The sequence below is a fragment of the Athalia rosae genome, chromosome 2, assembly GCF_917208135.1.
Source record: "Athalia rosae chromosome 2, iyAthRosa1.1, whole genome shotgun sequence".
NCBI classification, from domain to species: domain Eukaryota; kingdom Metazoa; phylum Arthropoda; class Insecta; order Hymenoptera; family Athaliidae; genus Athalia; species Athalia rosae.
The window spans coordinates 30,034,038-30,055,681 of record NC_064027.1 but is presented as its reverse complement, the minus strand read 5'-3'; the positions used below and the strand labels follow the sequence as shown (position 1 = coordinate 30,055,681).

The window sequence follows — 21,644 nt, the reverse complement described above, 5'->3', positions numbered from 1 at the left end:
TTCCTCCCTCATTCCGTACGAGAAACTCGCCAGCGTTCTAAACTGCAACAGCAAATTAGATAAATTTCGTCGGTCGTACGGCCGTTCATATTGAAGAAAAGTGCAAACATTTCGTCAGGAAAATATCATTCCAATGTTATTGATGTTCCGAACGCGGGTGCGGGAGTAAGACTATGGATTTGCGTGAATTTAAGTGAGTTTATTAGCGTATAATTCTATCTAATTTCTTTACTATAGTATAAAATTATCAACGTGCGATACACGTACACAAGTTGTATAATTTTTCATTTGTGTCCACGATTGCCAAACGTGAACCAGTTGGCTGATTCGCATATATTTTTACGAATATTAAATCGAAATCCAACAATTTGCCCGGCTTCGAGAAATTACTTTACATCTTAAAGTCAAAGTCGCGCCACTTCCGGTCCCGAAATGGAGGACGATTAAAATTCGCGACTGTTCGAAACGCGAATCTTAGGTTTCGTTTGTTTCCCTACTCCTCGAGACATGTTGGTTGATTTGAAAAAAGATTATTCCTCCTGCTTCCTATCATTAAAAGTGAAAGATGTTAGCAAATACACGAATATCTCACCGCAAAATGAAAAACAAAACTTTACGATATCACTGTTCTCGCGTACACATGTGTGCATCTGTATCTTTTAAACGGTTATTGAAAAAAAAAAGAAACAGACACAAAAGCCATTCCCAAGTTTTTGTCGGTCGGTTTTTTCTCTCCTTAATACACTCGCTGTTTGAGATCCGTAAAAATCCGGTTTATACTCGGTGGCCCTGAAATAAACCGCAAGAGCCCAGCGTATAAGTATACATATCGTACCTATACCTTCGTACACATCTGCACTCATATACCTGTACCAAAGATTTCCGCACATCAAACGATAAGGACTTATTAATAGTACGTGGGGATTATCTTCAAATCTAGGAGACGAGTTCTTCCATTTCATATCTTTCTTTTCCGTCCAACCGACGTATCGTTTATTCCTGATCTAAATTGAGACAAGACAAGACAATCAAAAATACCTACATATGAATATATAAATATATTGGGGAAAAAATAAAAAATAAAAGTAACTCGTTACTATGTCGTTACTAAAATTAAATAAACATCGATGAGTAGGCTATGTATATATTTACCTAACGTATACACAAATGTATCGATACAAATGTATTCTACGACTGGTCCATATATACAATGATAAAAAATGGAATAGAGGACAAAATTATTATTAATATTGACGTAATGGGACATTTTTTTTTGTTTTGTTAGAACGCAATAATGTATTCGAAGGCATCGAAATCAAAAAACAGTCAAAAACCAAAACACCGTCAAACAAAACTTCTATGTACAGCGTAATAGAAGCCGTTTATTTTCTGATAATTACCACGTACACGACGATTCTTATTATATGCTACATACATATGTATATTGCCAAAAGTCCTAAATTGCGATACATAAGTATAGGTATTTAAGAGGCGCGTTACACTCTACGTTACGCTATACTTGTGTGATTTTAGTAGGTACATGTGTGTGCGTATTTGATGATGACGTGACTGAATAAGTGAAGAATATTATTCGAATACATGTACGCGATTCGAATGGTTGAAGCACCATACGAATGAAGCACTAGTCTTTTATTCTCGATATGACAAACGTCGTGGTCGATTCAGTTGCGTTTTAAACGTTGCCAGCCGAAGTTCTGTATCGTTGCATTACATTATAGGGGCACGAGACCTACTTTACAAAAACTAAATGAACGAATCGTTGAATAATCGTCAGTAATCATGCGTCGCTGATAATAATAACCACTGCAACTACGATAGCAACAACAACAATAATAATAATAGCAACGTTATATTCCAACAAGTGTCGTGAAGTTTGATCAAGTCGTATGATATATACCGTATTTTTTATACGTTAACGAAGGTATGTACGTATTACGCATGTAACGAAACATATTTCGCGTAGAAATTGAATTTTTTGTTCACTTTCTTCAAATCGATAGTTCACTTATATTTATAGCTGGTACCGCCGAAGTTTATACGCGAAGATCAGATGGCGCAACAGCCATCGCGTTCAAATTCGAATAATTATTAATTATCGTAGACAAGAGAAAAAAAAAATAATTAAGTGGAAAGCGACAGAGATCGATGTATAATTTACATGTACATTAACGTGCATGGGTTTTTTTTTTTTTCTCTTGACAAATGAGACGGTCTGCACGAAGGTCGAATTATGTTAATAATTTTTATAACCCGTCTGATTCGATCTACATGGTAGATGGTGGTATATGTAGATGTATGCTGTTATATGGTATGCCATTGTAGAAATTTCTTCTTCCGTTTCCCTAAGATTCTGCTTTCGGTTCTTCCGCCTTTGTTTTCATCTTAAGATACATCGCGTAAAAGAACTTGGTGCCAAAAATTCCTCAAGTTTTGCAGAATCCTTGTACCAGCGAAATACTATCATATCGAATTAAATTATTCCCAGGTCATTGAACTTCATTGATAAGATGACAATGTTGATTCATTCGTTTTTTCATATTCTCCGCTTCGTCAGCTGTTATCAATTAGTATATATTTTTTTCCACTTGTCTCCACACTACATTTATGTATAATTACAGTACCTACGAGTTTTCGTTGTACAGGTACGTGGATATCGATGATCTTTTTTTCAAACCGAGCATTCATGTTTTACGTATTTATTGCTGATGCATTATGTACCGTATACATATATGTAACCATGTGAATACGTATGTTTATTGCAAAGCTAGAGCTAACTATACCGAATTTTCTCAGCAAAATCAATTTCATAGCATTGCGAATAAAAAAGACGTGCATATAAAGGTGTGTAAAATTTTTGAACGCGATCGTTTGTCTTTTCTATTGGAAATAAAACAGAATTTGAGTAGATCGTATAACAGAAGTGAGAGTAGGGGAAGACGGTGAGTTTTAAAAACAATGATATATTTATCAAAATTCAAAATAACACCGCGGTGAAAGCATTATAAATAAAAAGACATGTGAGATAACGAAAAAAGTCGGACAAACAATGAAATGGAACGAAATTGAATATGAAATGAACATAATTCAGGCAAATCGTTCATTGAGTTATAAATACTACACCTTCGGGACCTTACCCTTGAAACGCGTATAAACGAATCGAACACTCGATACAGGTGTAGAGTCTCCAGTGTATGCACGTTGATTTCGATGTTATATGAGGAAGTTTAAAGAATTCTCAGGGTCAAGGTGCAATGTGCACTGGTGACGGTGCGGTTTGATGTAGGTGCACGTAAAAATGTACGAATTGCGAGGAAACTTGTTGGTTTCTTTTTGCTCACCTTTGTAAATGTTCATAAAAGGAATAGAAAATTAATGAAACTTGCAAATTTCTTGCAAAATTTTGTGCCAAAATCAAATGCGTTGATTTTTTCTGTTTGTTACCAAGCGCATAGCGATGTGTGATGTATAAAAAAAACAAAACAATTTAACACGAAAAAGCAATTCGCACCCATGTGGTACGAAAGGCGTCAAAGACCTGTGGAAATTATTGTCTACGGTAGTAGCGATGAACAATAATAATAACAGCTCACAATATCCATCTATTCGACTGTATTGACGAAGAAAAAGGAAACTTCAACTCTGAGTAAAAATGATCATCTGATAGGCAATATCGTTTTTATAATTACATTCTCTGGATATCTGATATACATCCTGTGTATAAAAACAAAATACGTCGGACGTGCGTCAATATATTGGATATACTTATAAATTTATATACGCACCTGTTAATGTAGTATAAACCTGATGATCTTGAATTCGCGAAAGATCGGAATCTGATGATATATGTATCATACGCTTGTGATGTATACCTACGTATATCATATATACTTATGGGTATAATACCTATTTTTATATCACGCATTGATTTACGAAACTATTTTGAAACCATTAGAAGAGCCTCGCTAAGACGCATGGAATGCGAGAAGTTGCGAACCATAGTTCTCCTGCGTGTCAGGTGATTTTGTGTCAATTATGATATTCTTTCCAATTCAATCATTTTTTTCGCCACGTATTTTACCTCGATTTTTCTTTTATCGAACAAAATTTTTTCTACCATTATATCACCGCCGTACGGCTCGATACGAATATCTGAAATTTTAAAGAATGAGGAAGACCGCGGTACAAGTCGGTATCGTGGCTATATCCGATTCCCCGCCATATTCCAACGACCTTCGCGAAGAGAACAGGAATTAAACTGCAAAACTTTTAAACTGGAGGAAATAATTGGCGGCGCGAAAAATCAGTGGTGGGGAAGGATATCGGCGGCTAGTATAGAAATAAGAGAAGATTGTAAGGTTTTTAAACAGTTTAAACTCGTGCTTTCAGGAGACTCACCGGCGAAATCATGGTTACCGCATACGCAGGGATCGCCGTATTTGCGGACGTTGTGCTTTTGATATTTAAAATGCTGTACTACGTCGTCGAAAGTATTTTCTGGCTAATTTTTCCGGTCGAAGAAAAAAATGTGAGCGGCGAAGTGGTCCTGGTAAGAAGAAATACAATCTTACATCGACGGTCAATGTTATAGTCAGTTTTGCATTGACTTATTATCACTGTGAATATAACAATTTTCATCGACGTAACTTAGTTTATAACAAGCGGTGTTATATGGATTGTGGTGTAGAGTAGACCTCGTTAATTGATAACTCGTTCATTTAAATCTAGTTCAAGAATGACCTTAGCATTCTGGTACAGAGTACCGATTTGAGTATCATCGAATAAAATCTCACCTCAGCCAGAAAATATTATGAATCATTTTTAATTTTGATCCTTTACTAATTGCCGTTCAATTTTTCTTCTTCAGAGTTTCAAAACCACAATATTATATTTTTTTTTTTTTGTAACAAGAAGTTTATTTCTCGGTAAAAACTATTGATATAAAAAAAAAAAAAAAAAAGACAAATATTAATTGAAGACAGTCTATGATTAACCCAAAATGTAAAACCAGTAATCACATAATCATCGCTTTACGTAATACTGTGGTAAAAAAATTGTTGGCTCTATGACGAATATTCTTTCTTATCAAGTAAATCTGCTTACAGATAACTGGAGCAGGACATGGCATTGGCAGAGAATTAGCTCTGCAATATGCAACTTTAGGAGCAAAAGTTGTTTGTTGGGATTTAAATGAAAACGGAAACAAGGAAACGGCTGAAGAGATAAAGAAAATTAACGAGACGGCATCTGTCTATACTTACAGGTGATTGTTGAAGATTACTTTTTATAGATTGTAATATGGAAATGCTTGATCAGCGATAACTCTTAAATTATTTATCGGATGCTGTTCGAAATGGGATGATTTGAATATCGATCGATAACAATCAGAATTGCAATTTCTACAATGGTGAATTACACCATTACGACGTAAATCTGCAGATTCCGCGCGTCTTGGAAAGAAAAAAAAAAATCTTTGAAATAGCTTCTTGGAAATAGTTAAAAAGTGACAAATGTTTATTATCATTTACCGGTTTGTCGATAATTGAATCAACGTCTCTGCAATCGTATCCCGCATGATCGTCGATTAACTATGAACGTAAAACACGCGTATTCAAAGTCGGGATGGATCTACATCAGAAATTTTCGAATTTCTACGCTGAATTATTTTTAGAAAAATATTTTTACTTCGTGCTTTATTATTTCGCATAGGGTGAACGAAAGTTCAACTACCCGAGGTCCGAGGCATTTGAATAATTAATAATATCGCAATAAAAACACTTCGACGCATTTTTACATTGTTCACCACTGTCAAAATGATCTGTGTCAAGCCTCGGTGTTGATTCCCTCGTATACCTCTTGACTTTCGGTTTTCTTAAAGTTTTTCTCGTTAGTTTGACGGTCTATTTGCAGCCTTCTAATTGGAAGCAAAGCGAAATAAAAAGATCAAATAGAAAGGAGCACGGAGGGAATTTCACAGACGATACAGTTTAATAAATACTTGGCAGATAATGTAATGAATGGTTCACTCTGTTATTCTCATGATTGTCCGGTAGATGTGACGTGACGAATAGAGAGGAGGTGATCAGGGTTGCTGCTGAAGTTCAAAGAGATGTGGGGGACGTTACGATACTAGTAAATAATGCTGGGATCATGCCATGCCATACTTTAATGGATCACACGCCAGAGGAGATAAGAAAGACCTTTGACGTTAACGTGATCGCCCATTTCTGGGTAAGAATTCTTCGAGTGGTATAACGTCAATTCGTCGTTCATATTGAAGATGCCGAAGCCTATCACGGTCGTTATCTCGATGATATTAACACGAGTTCTTTCTTTTTTCCATCAAAGATGCTCCAAACTTTTTTGCCAAGCATGATTAAGAAGAATCACGGACACGTTGTAGCACTCTCGTCGATGGCTGGTATCGCCGGACTTCCAAATCTCGTACCATATTGCGGTTCGAAATTTGCAGTAAGAGGTGAGGCACAGAGCATTCTTATACAGAGAATCTGTCATCGATTAATTCCTATACATATATTTTCATTCAGGTATAATGGAAGCCATTCATCTAGAGTTAAGGGACGCGATGTTGCCAAAGCAGTTGAACATTAAATTCACATGCATATATCCATACATGGTTGACACCGGGCTATGCAAGAAGCCGAAAATGCGGTAAGTTGAGATCTGTTTAAACTGTTGAACCATTTTTTTAACTGCAGATAACTGGATACTAAATCTGAATCGTTTTCAGATTCCCCACCCTCTTTTCACTCGTTCCACCAAAAACAGCAGCTGCTGAAATAGTAAAAGCTCAACGACGTAATGTACAAGAAGCTTCTATACCGAGTGTGTTCTTTCATATCAATAATATCTTCAGGTGAGAAAAATGGCTTTTAAGTATTTGAATTCGTAATCATACCTCAGTCACTATCAAATAAATCTTTTCTGTACTCGTTTTAGGAACTTTCCTGACAAAGTTCCACTCCTTGTTAGAGACTTCCTTGACAGTGGGGTTGAAGCGGACTGATAAATACGTTAATATAATGTCTACTTGGTTCTACGTTACTACACCAATAAGTGACAATATGAATGATGAATTCGGTGAATATTCGCAGAGCTTCGGGCGCCTGGCAAAACAATCAAAATTAGGAGTCGTAATAACCGAAAGATGATCGTCGCTGCAAGCGAGCCATTGTTAGAGTGCATGGTCAAGTACCTACTTACCCTAAAAACTAATAAGTTCGACGCTATCTTTATTTTTATCTAGTTTTAGTTTAATTTTAAGCTCAATAGGAAAGAAATAATCACGTTTCGCGTTACTGTGATTACTTGTCAAATGTTGTTGTTATTGTTGTTCGTTCTTTTTTTTCAACTGTTCTTATACATTGGTTGTTTGTTATATCACAAGTTCTAGTATTATATCACGTTTTATAAAATCGTACATTAAATTGTCTTTTAATATTAATCTACTGATCATGTAGACCATAGGTTTTGTTCACAGCGACTCCCACAATTCGACTTTTTAATAACGTTGGTAGAGTAATTGCAACAGCTGTTATATAAACGAAGTGCTCCAAAGTCTGTGTACAAAAATATCATCTAATAAAAATAAATAATATGCATCCAAGCATTACTTTTTAATCATTCGTAAAAAAAAACTCTGAAGTCACGATAAACAAAACTCTTTTTATTCATATATACCATATAGTTTTACCGCAGAAACTTTGGCTTTTTAGCTAAACTTTTTGGAGTTCTTTGAATATTTTGTCGAGCCCGTCGTAACCTTTAAGACCAAGTTTCGCACCGGCTACTCTGCATGCAAAAGTAACGGCGCTTTGAAGAACTACGCTATCTATGAATTCCGTGTGACTTTGTTCAAGGCTTTCAATATTGTGATTTTGTTTGATTTCGCGCTTGACCTCATTTGATTTAGTTTCTGGGTCTTCATTATGTAGCAATTTCTCACTCAGAGTTTTCATGGGTTGCACACTTTTGTTACTAGAGAATTTAATTTTGTTCAGGTAATGAAGTATTGCTGCAGCAAAAGTATCACCTGCGCCTAAACTGTCGATTGTTTTAGCAGGTGGAAACGCAGGAGACTGAACAATTGTTCCATCAGGGGTTCTTGCCATTGCGCCTCTGTCACCCCAAGCGCAAATTATGGTAGCCCTGTAAACGGTCAATAAAATAGATATAGCAAACTTTTATCGCACTTCAGAAGTGCTAAACTTTGATTAAATCGATGACTCACCCAGACTTTGCTTCTTGGGCTATGCTTCTCAAAGTTTCACTCATATTATCACAGCCTCTGAAGAGAGCAAAGTCCCTGCTAACAAAAGCAACGTCAACATAGGGCAGCAAGTCCAGCAGCTGTTCGTTTGACTTTTCAAGTTCCACACTGATCGTTATTGGCAAGTGGAAAGAATCTGTCGAGTTGTCATTTTGCGTGGAATTTTTCAATGAATTGTTGTATGTTTCTACGTGTTTTATCATAGACAAGACTGTTGTCACATTTCTACCCTGAAACATTGATACTTTCGATGAGAAATGTTACAGATACAGAACCCTGGTGCATCAAATATAAAATTTATGTTAGTCCGGTGGAATGAGATGTGATATTTTGATGAGAAAATAATTTATATCTACGAGAAATGAGCCTCGTACCTACTGTCTTTGTTATTCTGGAATAATCCTGTATGTATGTATGTAAAATTATTACTGGAATTCACCTCAAAATGAATCCAACAATATTCTTCTAAATTTAATTTTGCAAAGTCTTCAAAAGTCAGTTCTGGCAAGCTTGGATTGTGATGCAGTATCGTGCGACTTCCAGAGGTCAAACTCAGGATGACGGTGGACGTGGGACACCCAGCTCCTTCCAACATCGGACAGTGCGCAAAGTTTATTTTGTACTTCCTCATATCATCTTGCAAAAAGCTTAGATGTTGTTCCGAGCTGAGAGTCCCCATAAACTCGCAAGGAGTTTTAGCCAGCGACAAAACTGTGCAATTGTTTGAGGCATTACCCCCACGCTGCCATCGGTGCTCGATACATCTAAAAAAAATTAAAATCCAGGTATTACAGTTGAAATACCAGAGTAAGGTATTCATCAAAAAGACAAAGAGATATAGCAAAAGGATATTATAAATAGTTGATAACTGCTCGAATAATAATCACTACCTCTGCCGACACAAACAAGACTGGTTATCAGAGTGATAATCGGATATTAAATTCATTCGTGAAGATAGATGCCTTGCCCTTGAGCATCGGTCACGATTCCTTTGCATCACCTTTGCTTGGTTCCAGAGATGATTAAAAATCGTAACAGAGCATGTTTCTGTTATACAAATCAAAAGAATAATGGAATAATGTAAACTCGTACCTTTGATCGCTATCCTCTACAGGGAATGTTTTGCAAACTTGAACGATATCGAGACAAATCAGACCAACGCATAGTATCTTTGGTTCATTGGGTTCGGGAGGAGGGGAAGTACCCACAATCTTTTCATAAAAACTGGAAATCATTTCCTCCCGCCTCGAAAGGTCAATAACTTCCAATGACAGGTACTTTTACAACAGACCGAATAGTTAGCCTTAGGTACTAAACTGGAGCAATTGTCACCACGACTAATCTCTGATACCACCAACCAAACCACGAACAATAACCACAGATCACAAACAGTTTTCAAGCCCAGATTTTCTCGCGTGCCCCTCTTGACCTCGTAATATTCTATACTTCTATACCGCACATCGTGACTAATGAACTGAGCAATTAAGCTCTTACTGAAGTGAACTGAATTCTCGGTAGTGTCAAAACGACTGAAGACAACATTATATCAGTGAGACGACAGCTGATAACAAACTGTGGGTGACGCACCAATTTGAAATAAATCGACGCGCGGCGCGCCTAGTGAATTGCGACTGAAGCTTGTCTCACGTAGAGTATTATGGCGTTGAAATGGTAACCAAATTTGAATTATTCTCAACAATGCTATGAATACTTTTCGACTAGAAGCTGATTTCACGTGATTTGAATAGAAGAAAATGTCTATTACAAATCATCGATTCAAAATCCGAAGTTTAAAAAGTTGACTTCTTGTTAGTGAGCTCTAAAATATTTGCGATCAAAGATATTTATTATATTCATGAATCAATGAGGACTGTTTAAAATATGAATATCTACTAAATTTTGATATCAGAGCATCAATTAAAACAAATTAAACTGGATGATCGTAGCTCGCATTCATTAGCTGTCCTATTATCGCTATGCTTGCCTTGCATTTGGTGTACAAATATCTATTCGCAGATAAGAGAACATGGTATCGATTTGAAATGATAAATAACCCTGATGACATTTGTCCCTACTTTCATTTTCACTTTCTCAGAAATCCCATTGCACCCCACATGCTTTAAAAAAGAAAAAGAGAGTCAGCGGTATATGTATCACGACAGAGGTGACAGTAACAGTCTACAATTCTCTATAGAAAGTAATACAAGCTGGTACAACTCATTATCAGAAGTTGACTGTACATACCAAAATTATAAAGGCTCGAAGAATTTGAAAAGCAAGCTTTATCAAAAACTAACTTCGATTGGGAAACGAAATTCATTTCACTACATCAAAGGTGGTGCTCAAACCCCATGTAGTTAAGTTCCAGAGAATATATAATATCAAGGTGTTGTAATTTTTACGAAATTTATTATTTCAAGGCGAAACGGATATCCTGAAATTTTCGGGGGGCACTTTCCACGTACATAAGATCTTTGGGGATGGAAATTGCATGTATCGTTCAATCAGTTACATCATATGGGGAGACGAAAACGAGCACAGATCGCTTAGAACAATGGTATATTCGAAAAAGTTGAAACCTGTAATTGGTTTCACCCTGCAATCTTTTTCGCAGGTAGTAGAACACATAAATGATAACTGGCGTGACTACGGTGCATTCGTTATGGCAGAATGGAATATTTCCAATAGACAAGAATACTACGACTACATGATGGCTAATGGCACGTATGCTACGGAGTTGGAGTGCGTGGTAGCGACAAAATTATACCATATGAATTTGGCAATCTATAGAGAAGTGGACGGAAGGGGTAACTTGGAGCGAATTTTTCACAATAGAGTGAACAAAAATTATCGTACGGCGAGATTATTGTTCAGCGGAAGAACGGAGAGTGGTCATTATGACGTATTAATCCCAGATTAAAATACATCTGAAATCGTGACACTAATTATATATTCATCTGTAAATCAGATTCAAACGAGTTTCATCACTAAATTTACTTTACTGTCTATTTAATTGTGCGTACACGTTAATAAATACCTGTCAATAACTGCGACATTTAGCATATTACAATATTTTCTTGAATATTAACTTAAAAATTAATAACAATCTGTTAAGACACAGGCAAGAAAAATTGAGCTACAAATGATTTGGTAATTGCTGTGAAAAGTGGGGGCTATTTTGCTTAACTTGTTCAATGGACTCTCATCGAGTAAACTCTTGTGTCAAGATATTTTCTTACAAAAATGACAATATCGTTTGAAAATCTTGTAAAATATTATGACACGAAGTCATTGTTCCCATGAGCTACTCTCACCCATGCTATGAACCCTGCCGTAGGGAGAGAAACAAAACCAAAAACATTTTAGTCAGTTCAATGAAAAGTAACCATACAATTAGATCTCATCTCATGAGAACGAAGTTAGGTAGGATCGTCGCAGCTTTGTCTGTACAGCCAACTTGTTAAACCACCAATTGCTTCATGTACGGTATAACTAAAAAATGGGAAAAATTGGTTGTAATATTCAATTTGATGAAATCAGACAAATTTGAACTTACCAGACCGGATAAAGTACATGTGATCTCCAGCTTGACGACAGGGTCTCCTGATCTCGACGAACGGCTTCGACTATATCTCGTGCTGTTTGTTGCTCGGTTTGCTCCATCAACCTATTAGTACAAGACATGCGGTGAATTGGTTTAGGTACACGTACAATGCAAATGATTGGGAGAATGTGTTCAACATAGAGTATTTGATATGATTAAACATACCTAGGCTCTGCCTTTGGAGCAACTGTTGTGAAAATTAGCTGGTTTGCCCGGCTAAATTGCTGACCTATTGCTCCAACAAGCCCTAAAAAGAATCAGAGTATTTGTATGGGACTGTTGAGAGAGAAATGTTTTTGTAGAGTTATCCATCTGGACTCTGGTATTGTTTTTGATACAAGTAACTCACAATCAGAATGAGAAAAACAATAAATGTTATAAACCTGCAACAGCTGCTTTTGAACCTAAATAAGCGTCCTCTGTAGAAGTTGTTGGTAGTACAGCAACAACGTGACTCTGTTTACACTGCAGCATAGAAGGCACGAATGCTAACATTGTCTGAAACGTTCATAAAAAACTTGAATTGTGAATTAATGATAATCTAGATGATGGTGAAGTAAAAACCAAATTGCCTAACCCAATAGTGATTCATGAGGTTTGTTGAAACCGTATCCAAAATATCTTGACCTGAATCACCGGCGCAAGTTATTAACACGTTGACAGGACCGATGTCTCTTTGAATTTCTTGGGCAACATCGAGAATTTCTTGTCTGTCAGTAGGTGCGCATTTATAGAAAAATTTTCTGCGATGTGTTGATATATGATAAAATTCATCATGTGATTCAAACTCTTCTATTCTTTGGTATTGTGATGTAGAATCATATGTTCTTTCTTGTTCAGAATTATAATCATGATCAATGGATGCGACGATGCAGCCAGCTTTAAAAAATTCGTCAGCTATGGCCTTCCCCAAACCCGATTTTGCTCCAGTGACCTGTTTAAAATGCAAAATTCGATATCTTATTTTAAAAAGAGGATCGATGGTAAAGAGAAGTGGTAAACAGGTTTTGGTGTGAATTTATAGCACCTACCACAACTTTGTCGTTGGTTAAATCTCTTGGAGGTTTAGGCAGCAGGCGTTTTATAACAGTGAGTAAAGCTAGCAGGAGACTTATTAGAACTATGGCCAAAACTTCTACTCCGAGAAACAAGAAGGCTATTGTCGGTAGACTGGATGCCCTAGTGTTGGAATTGGATGCTTCATCCGATTGCGAAAACATCCTTTACTGTAATCTAAAATAAAACAAAAACAGAAAAGCATTTAATCAAATATAAAATGGGCGATACCATCGCTTTGTGTTATCAATTTTAATAATTCCAATCTATCCTATCAGCGATAAGAAAATCTGAAAAAGTAACAGGTTGACATTAATGTTATGTAGGTGAATGGTCTATTTGTCAGATCATTGGTCTTGATATTGCGTAAGTATTTATTGCATTAAAATCATCAAACCAAGAGTTGAAATATACAGTGAACATTTACATGAATCTAAACTAAATTTATAAGCATTGATTTTTAGAAGTAGATTACTAATTACCATATCTTGAATTGTACACATTAGTTTGCAAACTGTAATAGCGGTATAACTTGTAGGCGAAAGTTTAGTTCATATTAAATGATAATAGCTAAATAAATGAAAATAGCTGTCCTTGATTTCATAACTATAATAACGTGCGAAACGAGGTCAATTCAACCATGCGAATCTAATAATGTGTCCTTGTAGACTAGCTGGCCTTGAAGAAAGGTCAGACTAGATGTTTCTTTCAGCAATAATTTCGAAACATGTAGGACCGAAACTGGGATTGCATTGGATTATCGAAATCGTTTTCTCATTTGCATTAACGTATCTCACGATGAAAACGAAAAATCATTGACCTAGTATCAGTGATCACATTTCATTGAGAAACAAAAATCCTAGTTCTAAAACAGACATAAAATCGTTCAATATCCATATAATCATCTACTTCAAATGTCAAGTGTGACAGACTCCAAACTTTGTGAATCAACATTTACCAAGGTGTTTGTCTAGTCAAACTAAATACACAAGAATAATTGCAGTGGTACAAGTACACAAGGAATAACCAATGCATTAATTTTTGTACAACACTTTTTTAAGATCAACACCTACAGCATTTTTCGAGTTGTCAGATAAAATGAGTATACATTATTTTGTTGTTTAGCAAACGTATGAAATAGTAACGTTTCAAAAACATTCCTGATACACGTTTTTTTCTCTGATTCAATCATGATGATGCAGAACTAAGTATGAGGAACTTGGCTCAACAACCAGGATATTCTTAAGAAATTATGTAATACCATTGACTGAGCCATGGTTGATTTGAAAGAACATAGTTACATAAAGAATACCAATTCCATAAGCATTTATACCAGACGCAAGGGTGGAGTGATGATGCACAGATGTAAAAAAAATTTCATAGTTTGAGAATATTTATTTGGACTGAAATAAGCTAGTTATAATATTACGTGTCCATTGTCAAAAGAATATCTACTGATTTCAATGTGTTTGAGCCAAGATGAAACTGACGAATGAGTGGTCGAGTTGAAAGTGGTAAAACATTTTTTTTGTGAATAAATGGTAAAAAAAATTAACACATTACTAGTATCCAGTTGAGAGCCTTGTCACGACTTATTTCAACTACAATTTTGGTAGATTGATCAAATGTATCCAATGATCATTTACATTCACGAAATTTTAAACTGGAACCACACACAGGTGAAAACATATGTATATACACAATATGCATAAATTGTTTATATCATGGTACACAAATGTTGTTGCTTTTTGTTCTAGAACATGTATCACATAATGTAATTATTTTGTATCAAAAACGGACCACGTAAAACGTGTGAAGAGTATGTGAAGATAATTAGTAACCATTGGGGGGAAAAGTGTAAATTGAAGTACACTTGACCTTTGAGTCATTGGTTTGTTGACAATTATAATAATCCATACGTCTAATTGACTTTTGAGTGCATGAAACAAGTCCCCTTACCACATTAACACAGGACCAACAACGCTCACTCTTCTGAATAAGCAAACTAAGAAGAGACTGTGAATGCACCACGATACTAAACCAAAGACAGAGGTGGTGACCAGCTAAGCTACAGTGGGGAGAACGGTCTTTCAAAAGTCTAAGGTGGGCAGGCCTAAAATGTGGTTACAACCTAAGGCAAGGTCATTGAGCCTTCCTCTATCTATCCTTTTGGATCTGAGTTAGCAGATATCTTGAACCGTAAATTATTCTCACTATCTCAAGATGACCTTCCATTCTCTGTACTATAGCGTGGCATGGCAAAGGTGGTAGATATAAAATTTCTTATGCATGAGAATCTGTAGTTAATGCATCGAATAAAAAAGAAGTCAGAAATGACGTCAGTACGTAGTACAAAAACAATTCATTTTACAACAAACAATTACTATGCAGTTCTTACAGTCTTTGATTGAGAAAGGTGCTGGTTTTTTAGAGAAACAATGATAGCAGAAGTGAGTGTGTGTGTATGTAAGAGAGAGAGAGAGAAAGAGAGGGAGAAAGTGAAAGAAAGACATGAGAGATTGGAAACTGTTCAAGTATAAGAGCGGGGATGCTGAGGTAGTGAACAGGAAGAATAATGTAAATCTCGCTGCAAAATGTTAAGGTGGAAATTCATTGCTGTCAACAATAAATCGGAACGGTAGTGAAGGTAAAAATAGAAGTGATACATCTGATTAAAAAATGACTCAGTATTTGAAAGAATTAATAATAAATGAGTATATCGAGATACTTACTATACCTATTAATTTATCGAAATATCTTGATTTATCTAGTTATTTATTTATTTTAACTACTATTATACAATTACTTTCTTATTGTATAATGTAAGTTATTTATACCGCCATAGATTTTACGTACCCTCAATAATCAGCTTGAACAAATATAAAAAATGGTATAGCGAGAGTTATGAACTGCAAATAGAGGAATAGGTATGAATGTAATGTATTCCAATTTATAGAGTAGAGAAATCATTATGTAATCTATAAATAGCTAGCATAGAATAAACGTGGTCAACTGTTATTTGGGAATTATTGCGAGTTCCTGTTAAGTTCAAGCCTTCACCACAGCACAACTAGACTGGGTCAGAAGACTTTAGGACTGCCCCTTGTTATTCATACGATAAAAAAAAATAAAATACAATAATCGACGTTTTTGATTTTTTCATTTCTTCAGGAAATCGAGTATTAAACGACTTATGGTATCGGGAAGTATCCTAAAAATAAAATCTTGTTGATTATGACTGTAACACACGGTTGATTCTATATAAATTCAAGAGAATAAACCTATTCATAGAATCCAGTATCATGAACGCCCTTGGAATTGAATATTCAGAATAGTTTCTTCTGATTGCTTCAACTATTTTTTGTGCTGCAGTCTTTTCAGATACTGCTCCAAATATGAATGGAAATCTGTCAATATTAATCGTCAATAAATTTCAAAAAACGATTGGTAAATTCTAGTTTTTGCTTTTCTTTTGTTAGTCAATCACCTATATTTTGGACCTTCGATTAATTCTGAATCAAAGAAATATGGATAAACGGTGGTAAAATTAATCTTTGAACCTTTTGATTGAGATTTGAATTTCTCTTGGAGAGCATCCATTAGACCTTCAACAATTGTTAGCATTCTTTAGTATAAATAAATGAAGAGGAAATTGTTACTATATTTTTACTGGTAAGAGCAAATCTTGACGCACAATAGGCTACCCGATTCGGCAGACCATACAGCCCACAGATACTTGACACAGACACAATATGGCCTTTGTTATTCTGAATCATGATAGGTAGGAATGCTTCGATGGCCTGTTCGTAAGAACATGACCATAAAATAAGGTAAGAATCTTGTTATTCTGGATTTATAATAAATTATATTGGTATCATTGTGATTATTTACCCAAAAGTTGGGCATGACGTTGACTCTGAATATTTCTTCTATTTGGTATAAGTTCTGGTGAAGAAAATTCTGTTGAAGTGAGACAGCAGAGTTATTTATCAAAATGGTAATGTCAGGTATACCGGCATTCCTCATCATACTTGCTGTTTTGCAGACTTCTTGTCTATTTGAAACGTCAACAACAAAACCATATACCTGGATAATATGAAAATTATCTTGAGTGATCAAAGATGATAGAATGTGAAAAAAACCAATTTCTTTTGATTTACTTTTCCTCCGTTTTCTAATATCGCATTCATCGTAGCACGATTGGCATATTCATTGCTGTCCCAACAAACAATAGTGCAGCCTAGAAACGATAGTTGAACAGCCAATTCCCTTCCCAGGCCTCTACCTGTGCCGGTTATCTAATAGATTTGTCAATGTTCCCTCATAAGTGAGAATAATTTTTTTACTTTAACGAACCAAGTATGAGAATACCCTTTGGATTCAGAGAAAAGGATAATTGAAAGCTGACTGATTGTGTGTTGATAGATGGTACTCACTAGAACGACATCATCTGATAAGTTATTCATGGGATGTGGGATCGCGATTCTACAGGCAGCAGTTAATATGGTGTAGGATATTTTTAAACATAGAACAATCATGTCATAGGCAACGCGTGGAAGCCCATATAACGTCAATATATTTGTAATATTACAAAATCTGGAAACAATAGGTTCAAACACTTTCATCAGTTACTGGTAAAATTGTATTAAAACATAGCAGAGCAATGAGGCCCTTGAGGATTCAATTGATTAATTAACTCGAAGGCCATCCTGTTCTTGCTCAACAATAATATGTAAATAAACAGGCAATTTTCTTGAAAAAAAAAAATATGACCTAAATCATAACGACATATATTGTGCAATTAAGACAAAATTAATTAACATTAAAAACCGCCTAATGAGAATATTGCGAAATTTTGGAAACTTCCGACATCGTTGGGAAAGAAGTTCCAAATTTAGTGTGCATGAAAAGGTGACTTTGCCAATCTTGTGAATGGAATTTTACTTATTTAACTTATTATTGGTACTTGGAATTCGAATCGGGGGGGGATGGGTGGACTTGTAGCTTGGACGATATCATGTCAAACTTATTTAAAAAAGGACTCCAATGATGGTTAATACATTAGCTAGGAACACTCCTATTAGATTTGTAAGATTCGACACTTATCGATAGACAGGTAATCATACGTAACCATGACTTTCCATGACATATGAATGATAGAGAAAAAAAAATGAAATCTAACTAGCGACTGAAAAAATGTCAATATAAGAGGAAAAGGAAAAGCTTATTTCGAAAAAATCAGGTTTTATCAAAGCTATTTATTTTAGCGACTCGAACGTGCTGGAGTTTTGAAAATTTAAAAATAAATACCAGATGATTTGACATGCAAATATGCTCGAGATAACCAGTTTCTGACTGAATTGATGTCAGAGACTGAAAGATTATTGAATATTCAAAGTGAGTTTGCATGCATAATTAGAAAGAAAGTAATTAGACTTTTCGAGATAAAACTCTCATTTTTTAGTAAAACCTGTTGCTGTTAACATGACTAATAGTACACATTTCCAAACTATTCATAATAGCATAGAATGTGACCTTACCTTCATAATTGGCATCTTCACACAATCGGTCACAACACGATATGCTCCAAAATTGAGTATGCAGAGCGGCGATATTTTGCTCCACATATTTCCTGTGTATGTTCTGGGCTGGGTAGTTGGCAACTTTCTTGCCATCCACGTGTATAATGATTAATGTGAAGATCTGAAGAGTTGTAGAACTTCATTTTGGGTGGAGGATCCATGCTGACGTAAGCTAAAATGATATACATAATCCCCAAAATTAGGTCCCAAATTTATTTTAACTCAAAAACTTAGAGCAATACGGAAACCGAGGGTGCTATTTAGAAGCAGTAAACAAGGAACTGCCAGCAACAGTGTAACTTGATAAGAATGAAGAAATTTAAAAATGAAACAGAATGATCTTCCGTTCTAGGGGATATTAAAGTACTACTGTGAGCACAACGAAATATAGTGCTATCTTTGATATGCCTGTAAAGCTCGAAGCAAAACATAATGAAATACCTGACAGTTTTGTCAATCAAACAACAATCGAACAGGTCTTCTTATCATTATGCGAAAAATATCAAGACAACAATCCTGCTGGAGCATATGAGATGTATTACAAAATTTGAAAATAAAATGGAAAGTATTTGGCAATCTGTGGTAGTACCGTTTTGCACGCATTTTCCTAATCTTACCTGATTCTGTATGCAACTTTGGAGCGCGTTTTGACAAGAGAAGAGTTTGTCCCAAAGTTTTTCCCATTGACTGTTTTCTTTGGACTGCTTTTTCACCACTTTCCACAGTCCCTTCCTGTGCACTGAATTATTTCACAATCGGTGTCATTATAGATCAGTGTTGACAGTCAACGCTTTCTCTGATCAAGCTGATGAAACGTTGGATGAAACGGTCGGTAAGTAACGGTAGGTTGTAGGTTCGTACGAATACCACCTAGAAATGTGGAGTTCAGTGGGTAGAAATCATAAATACCTAACCAAACTATTCCAGTCAACGTCAAAGTCGAATGGAAACAATGAGAATCCAGTGGGAACCAGCACACAAAGTAATTATTCTGTAACTTAAATCTTGCACAATATTCCTACGATCTATGAAACCGACCACTTGATGCTTGATGCCCACAACTTGCGATCATACAGAGGTTGAGATTTGTTTTTATTATTTTCCCGCCAGTATGATCATTGAATATAGATAGAAGGTATGACGTCGTTAATTGAAGAAAATCGGGATATTCCTCTTGAGCAGAGCAGCCAAAAATCAGTTGCTGGTAATTGAGTTAATATTAAAACATCAACATTCAATTCAAATACGTTTGAATATCTTCAACGATTTTTCAGATGTACTCAAGAAGAAAAAAGATCAGCTCAGAAAAGATATCGAAGAGTTGAAGGCACTCAATTTTCGGATCAAGTGCTCGTTGAACATTTCCAAGTTCGGGGATATCAAACATTTGTTCCAGTCAAAATCACCTCAGTATTTCGCTCCTGGAAAAATTCCAGATGTCATCGCCAAATACACAGATGAACTATATCGATTCACAGGGATTCATTGCATTAAATTTGTGGAAAATGAAAGTCTGTTTAACTTTGCTTGCACTTCAAGTAATGCCGATGGTGGAGCTTATGGTGTGCAGATTAAGAATACTGCAGAAAAGATAATAATTGGCAAATGGATAATGCCCATGTCTGTTGACATGAAAAGTATTCTTAAAGAAACTCCACTCCAGGATCCCGACGAACTTAAGTCGTTCTTGAGAAACTGTAAACATCATATAGACTGCTATACCAACAGAATGAATCAGTTCATTGAGTTGCAGGTACGACTTCATTGCATTTATGAGAAGTTGATGGTAAACTTGAATTGCTCTTGTGTTGGAAAATAATCCAAGCCAAATGTTCAATAAGAATTTGAGGCAGCGATGTTTTGTTACAGGCAGTTATCAACCAGTTATCCCAATGCACCTTGGACACAAATTTGGGTTACACCGTTATAACTTTGAAATTTTTCAACATGCAGGAGCTTGATTCAGAAGAAACACACAATGTTATGCTCTATTTGCTGTACAAATCCAACAGAGTTAGACCGCAAAAAATGACAATTGATTCGTCAAGTTCTCAAGCACTGAATGACACTGTCATTGCAAAATGCAAGAGTTACTTCAAGAATTTCAAGTGCTTCGACTTGAATAAAGCATTTAAAGAAACGATCTCTGCTGTGAATGCTCCTATTATGTGGAAACTGGCGGAAGAGGATGAGGAGTCGCTTGATTTAACGGTAGATATCTTGTGCACTGAGACGAATTATCAGAAAAAATCAATTCTAATTGATCTTCATTAAAAACTTTTGTTGTTCGCAGGATAGCGGCTCCACCAGCTCTGAGGCTAATTTTGTGAGGCAAACTGATGTAACTAAAAAGCAAACAAAACGTCGCAGGGTAACCTCAAGGAGGAATCGTACTTTGTTGGATGATGAGGAAGTTTCAGGTGATTCAAATAAAACACAGGATGCTCTTACGCCAAGTGTGCTTGACTCTATTGATGATAGGGATGAAAAATATATTGAGAAGCGTAGAAAACTTGTCACAAAAAAATCACCTAAGAAAAAGCCACCTAAGCCAAAGAGTATTTCCGAGTCAACTACAAGAGTACTAAAAAATCCATCTAACCGAAGTTTGCGACAAACTACCTTGATATTTAAAAATCAGAAACCTCAAAGCTCAGGCCCTGTAGATGTGGAAGATGAGCCATTATCCAAAAAAGTGTCGACGTTCTTGGAAAACGACACTCCCATTACACAAAAATCAAAAATTAATTCGTTTCTTCCGAAAGAACACAAATTTGGCACCAGTACTCCACTTCGTCCTGTTAAACATGGCGAGATACGTCATGTTGGAAGTATTGGTGGAGTAAGTCCCATCAAATCAAACAAAAGATTGGTTTCCAAAGCACAAAAGCAACGGGCAAAATCCGATTAAGTCGATTCGTAATATGCGAGATAGATATATTTTGTTAATACAGTAATGTAATCTCATAACGAACATTTTCAATAAATTTTTGTAATCTAATAGTAATATTATAATTACTGCAATGCAAAAGAAAGAATCGATACCATCTGCTCGGTGTAAGAGCCGAGGCTCGAGTGGCACATTCGAATCCGA

At 35.8% G+C, this 21,644-nt stretch overlaps 5 protein-coding genes and 1 pseudogene across 14 annotated transcripts; 3 read left to right on the top strand and 3 right to left on the bottom strand.

Annotated features, from left to right (window-relative positions):
• Positions 1–19: 19 nt before the first annotated feature.
• Positions 20–7,640, top strand: LOC105688384 (short-chain dehydrogenase/reductase family 16C member 6-like). Of its 2 annotated transcripts, none has more exons than XM_012404640.3 (8): positions 20–193; positions 4,408–4,567; positions 5,124–5,281; positions 6,072–6,249; positions 6,367–6,496; positions 6,567–6,690; positions 6,770–6,895; positions 6,979–7,640. In XM_012404640.3, exons 1-8 carry the CDS (start codon positions 174–176, stop codon positions 7,043–7,045), a joined length of 963 nt encoding a protein of 320 aa, XP_012260063.2. In that variant the 5' UTR covers positions 20–173; the 3' UTR covers positions 7,046–7,640. The 2 variants fall into 2 exon arrangements, with proteins under 2 accessions (XP_012260063.2, XP_012260064.2); XM_012404641.3 differs by lacking the exon at positions 20–193 and adding an exon at positions 1,631–1,942.
• Positions 7,344–9,860, bottom strand: LOC105688383 (ketohexokinase-like). 2 transcript variants are annotated; one of them, XM_012404639.3, is made up of 4 exons: positions 9,401–9,860; positions 8,748–9,072; positions 8,270–8,538; positions 7,344–8,187 (listed from the first exon to the last, which is right to left on the bottom strand). In XM_012404639.3, exons 1-4 carry the CDS (start codon positions 9,541–9,543, stop codon positions 7,755–7,757), a joined length of 1,170 nt encoding a protein of 389 aa, XP_012260062.2. In that variant the 5' UTR covers positions 9,544–9,860; the 3' UTR covers positions 7,344–7,754. The 2 variants fall into 2 exon arrangements, with proteins under 2 accessions (XP_012260062.2, XP_048506350.1); XM_048650393.1 differs by lacking the exon at positions 9,401–9,860 and adding an exon at positions 9,199–9,391.
• On the top strand, positions 9,843–11,228 carry LOC105688386. Of its 4 annotated transcripts, none has more exons than XM_012404650.3 (3): positions 9,990–10,643; positions 10,729–10,865; positions 10,923–11,228. In XM_012404650.3, the coding sequence occupies exons 1-3, from the start codon at positions 10,367–10,369 to the stop codon at positions 11,226–11,228; spliced, it is 720 nt and encodes a 239-aa protein (XP_012260073.2). In that variant the 5' UTR covers positions 9,990–10,366. The 4 variants fall into 4 exon arrangements, 3 of the variants coding, with proteins under 3 accessions (XP_012260073.2, XP_012260072.2, XP_012260074.2); XM_012404651.3 differs by having other exon boundaries at positions 9,998–10,337; positions 10,404–10,643; positions 10,729–11,228; XR_007277035.1 differs by lacking the exon at positions 9,990–10,643 and adding an exon at positions 9,843–9,979 and having other exon boundaries at positions 10,729–11,065.
• A 59-nt stretch (positions 11,229–11,287) lies between these two features.
• Positions 11,288–19,420, bottom strand: LOC105688385 (short-chain dehydrogenase/reductase family 16C member 6-like). Of its 4 annotated transcripts, XM_048650394.1 has the most exons (8): positions 19,168–19,420; positions 18,509–18,722; positions 12,944–13,145; positions 12,490–12,846; positions 12,296–12,410; positions 12,078–12,159; positions 11,865–11,975; positions 11,288–11,800 (listed from the first exon to the last, which is right to left on the bottom strand). In XM_048650394.1, exons 3-8 carry the CDS (start codon positions 13,130–13,132, stop codon positions 11,728–11,730), a joined length of 927 nt encoding a protein of 308 aa, XP_048506351.1. In that variant the 5' UTR covers positions 13,133–13,145; positions 18,509–18,722; positions 19,168–19,420; the 3' UTR covers positions 11,288–11,727. The 4 variants fall into 4 exon arrangements, with proteins under 4 accessions (XP_048506351.1, XP_012260066.1, XP_012260068.1 ...); XM_012404643.3 differs by lacking the exons at positions 18,509–18,722; positions 19,168–19,420 and adding an exon at positions 14,928–15,865; XM_012404645.3 differs by lacking the exons at positions 18,509–18,722; positions 19,168–19,420 and adding an exon at positions 14,532–14,906.
• On the bottom strand, positions 15,941–17,506 carry LOC105688205 (annotated as a pseudogene).
• Position 19,421: 1 nt separating the features above from the next.
• LOC125499942 lies at positions 19,422–21,551 on the top strand. 2 transcript variants are annotated; one of them, XM_048650391.1, is made up of 5 exons: positions 19,422–19,532; positions 19,661–19,754; positions 19,825–20,303; positions 20,420–20,761; positions 20,844–21,551. In XM_048650391.1, the coding sequence occupies exons 2-5, from the start codon at positions 19,688–19,690 to the stop codon at positions 21,459–21,461; spliced, it is 1,506 nt and encodes a 501-aa protein (XP_048506348.1). In that variant the 5' UTR covers positions 19,422–19,532; positions 19,661–19,687; the 3' UTR covers positions 21,462–21,551. The 2 variants fall into 2 exon arrangements, with proteins under 2 accessions (XP_048506348.1, XP_048506347.1); XM_048650390.1 differs by having other exon boundaries at positions 19,435–19,754.
• The last annotated feature ends 93 nt before the right edge of the window (positions 21,552–21,644 follow it).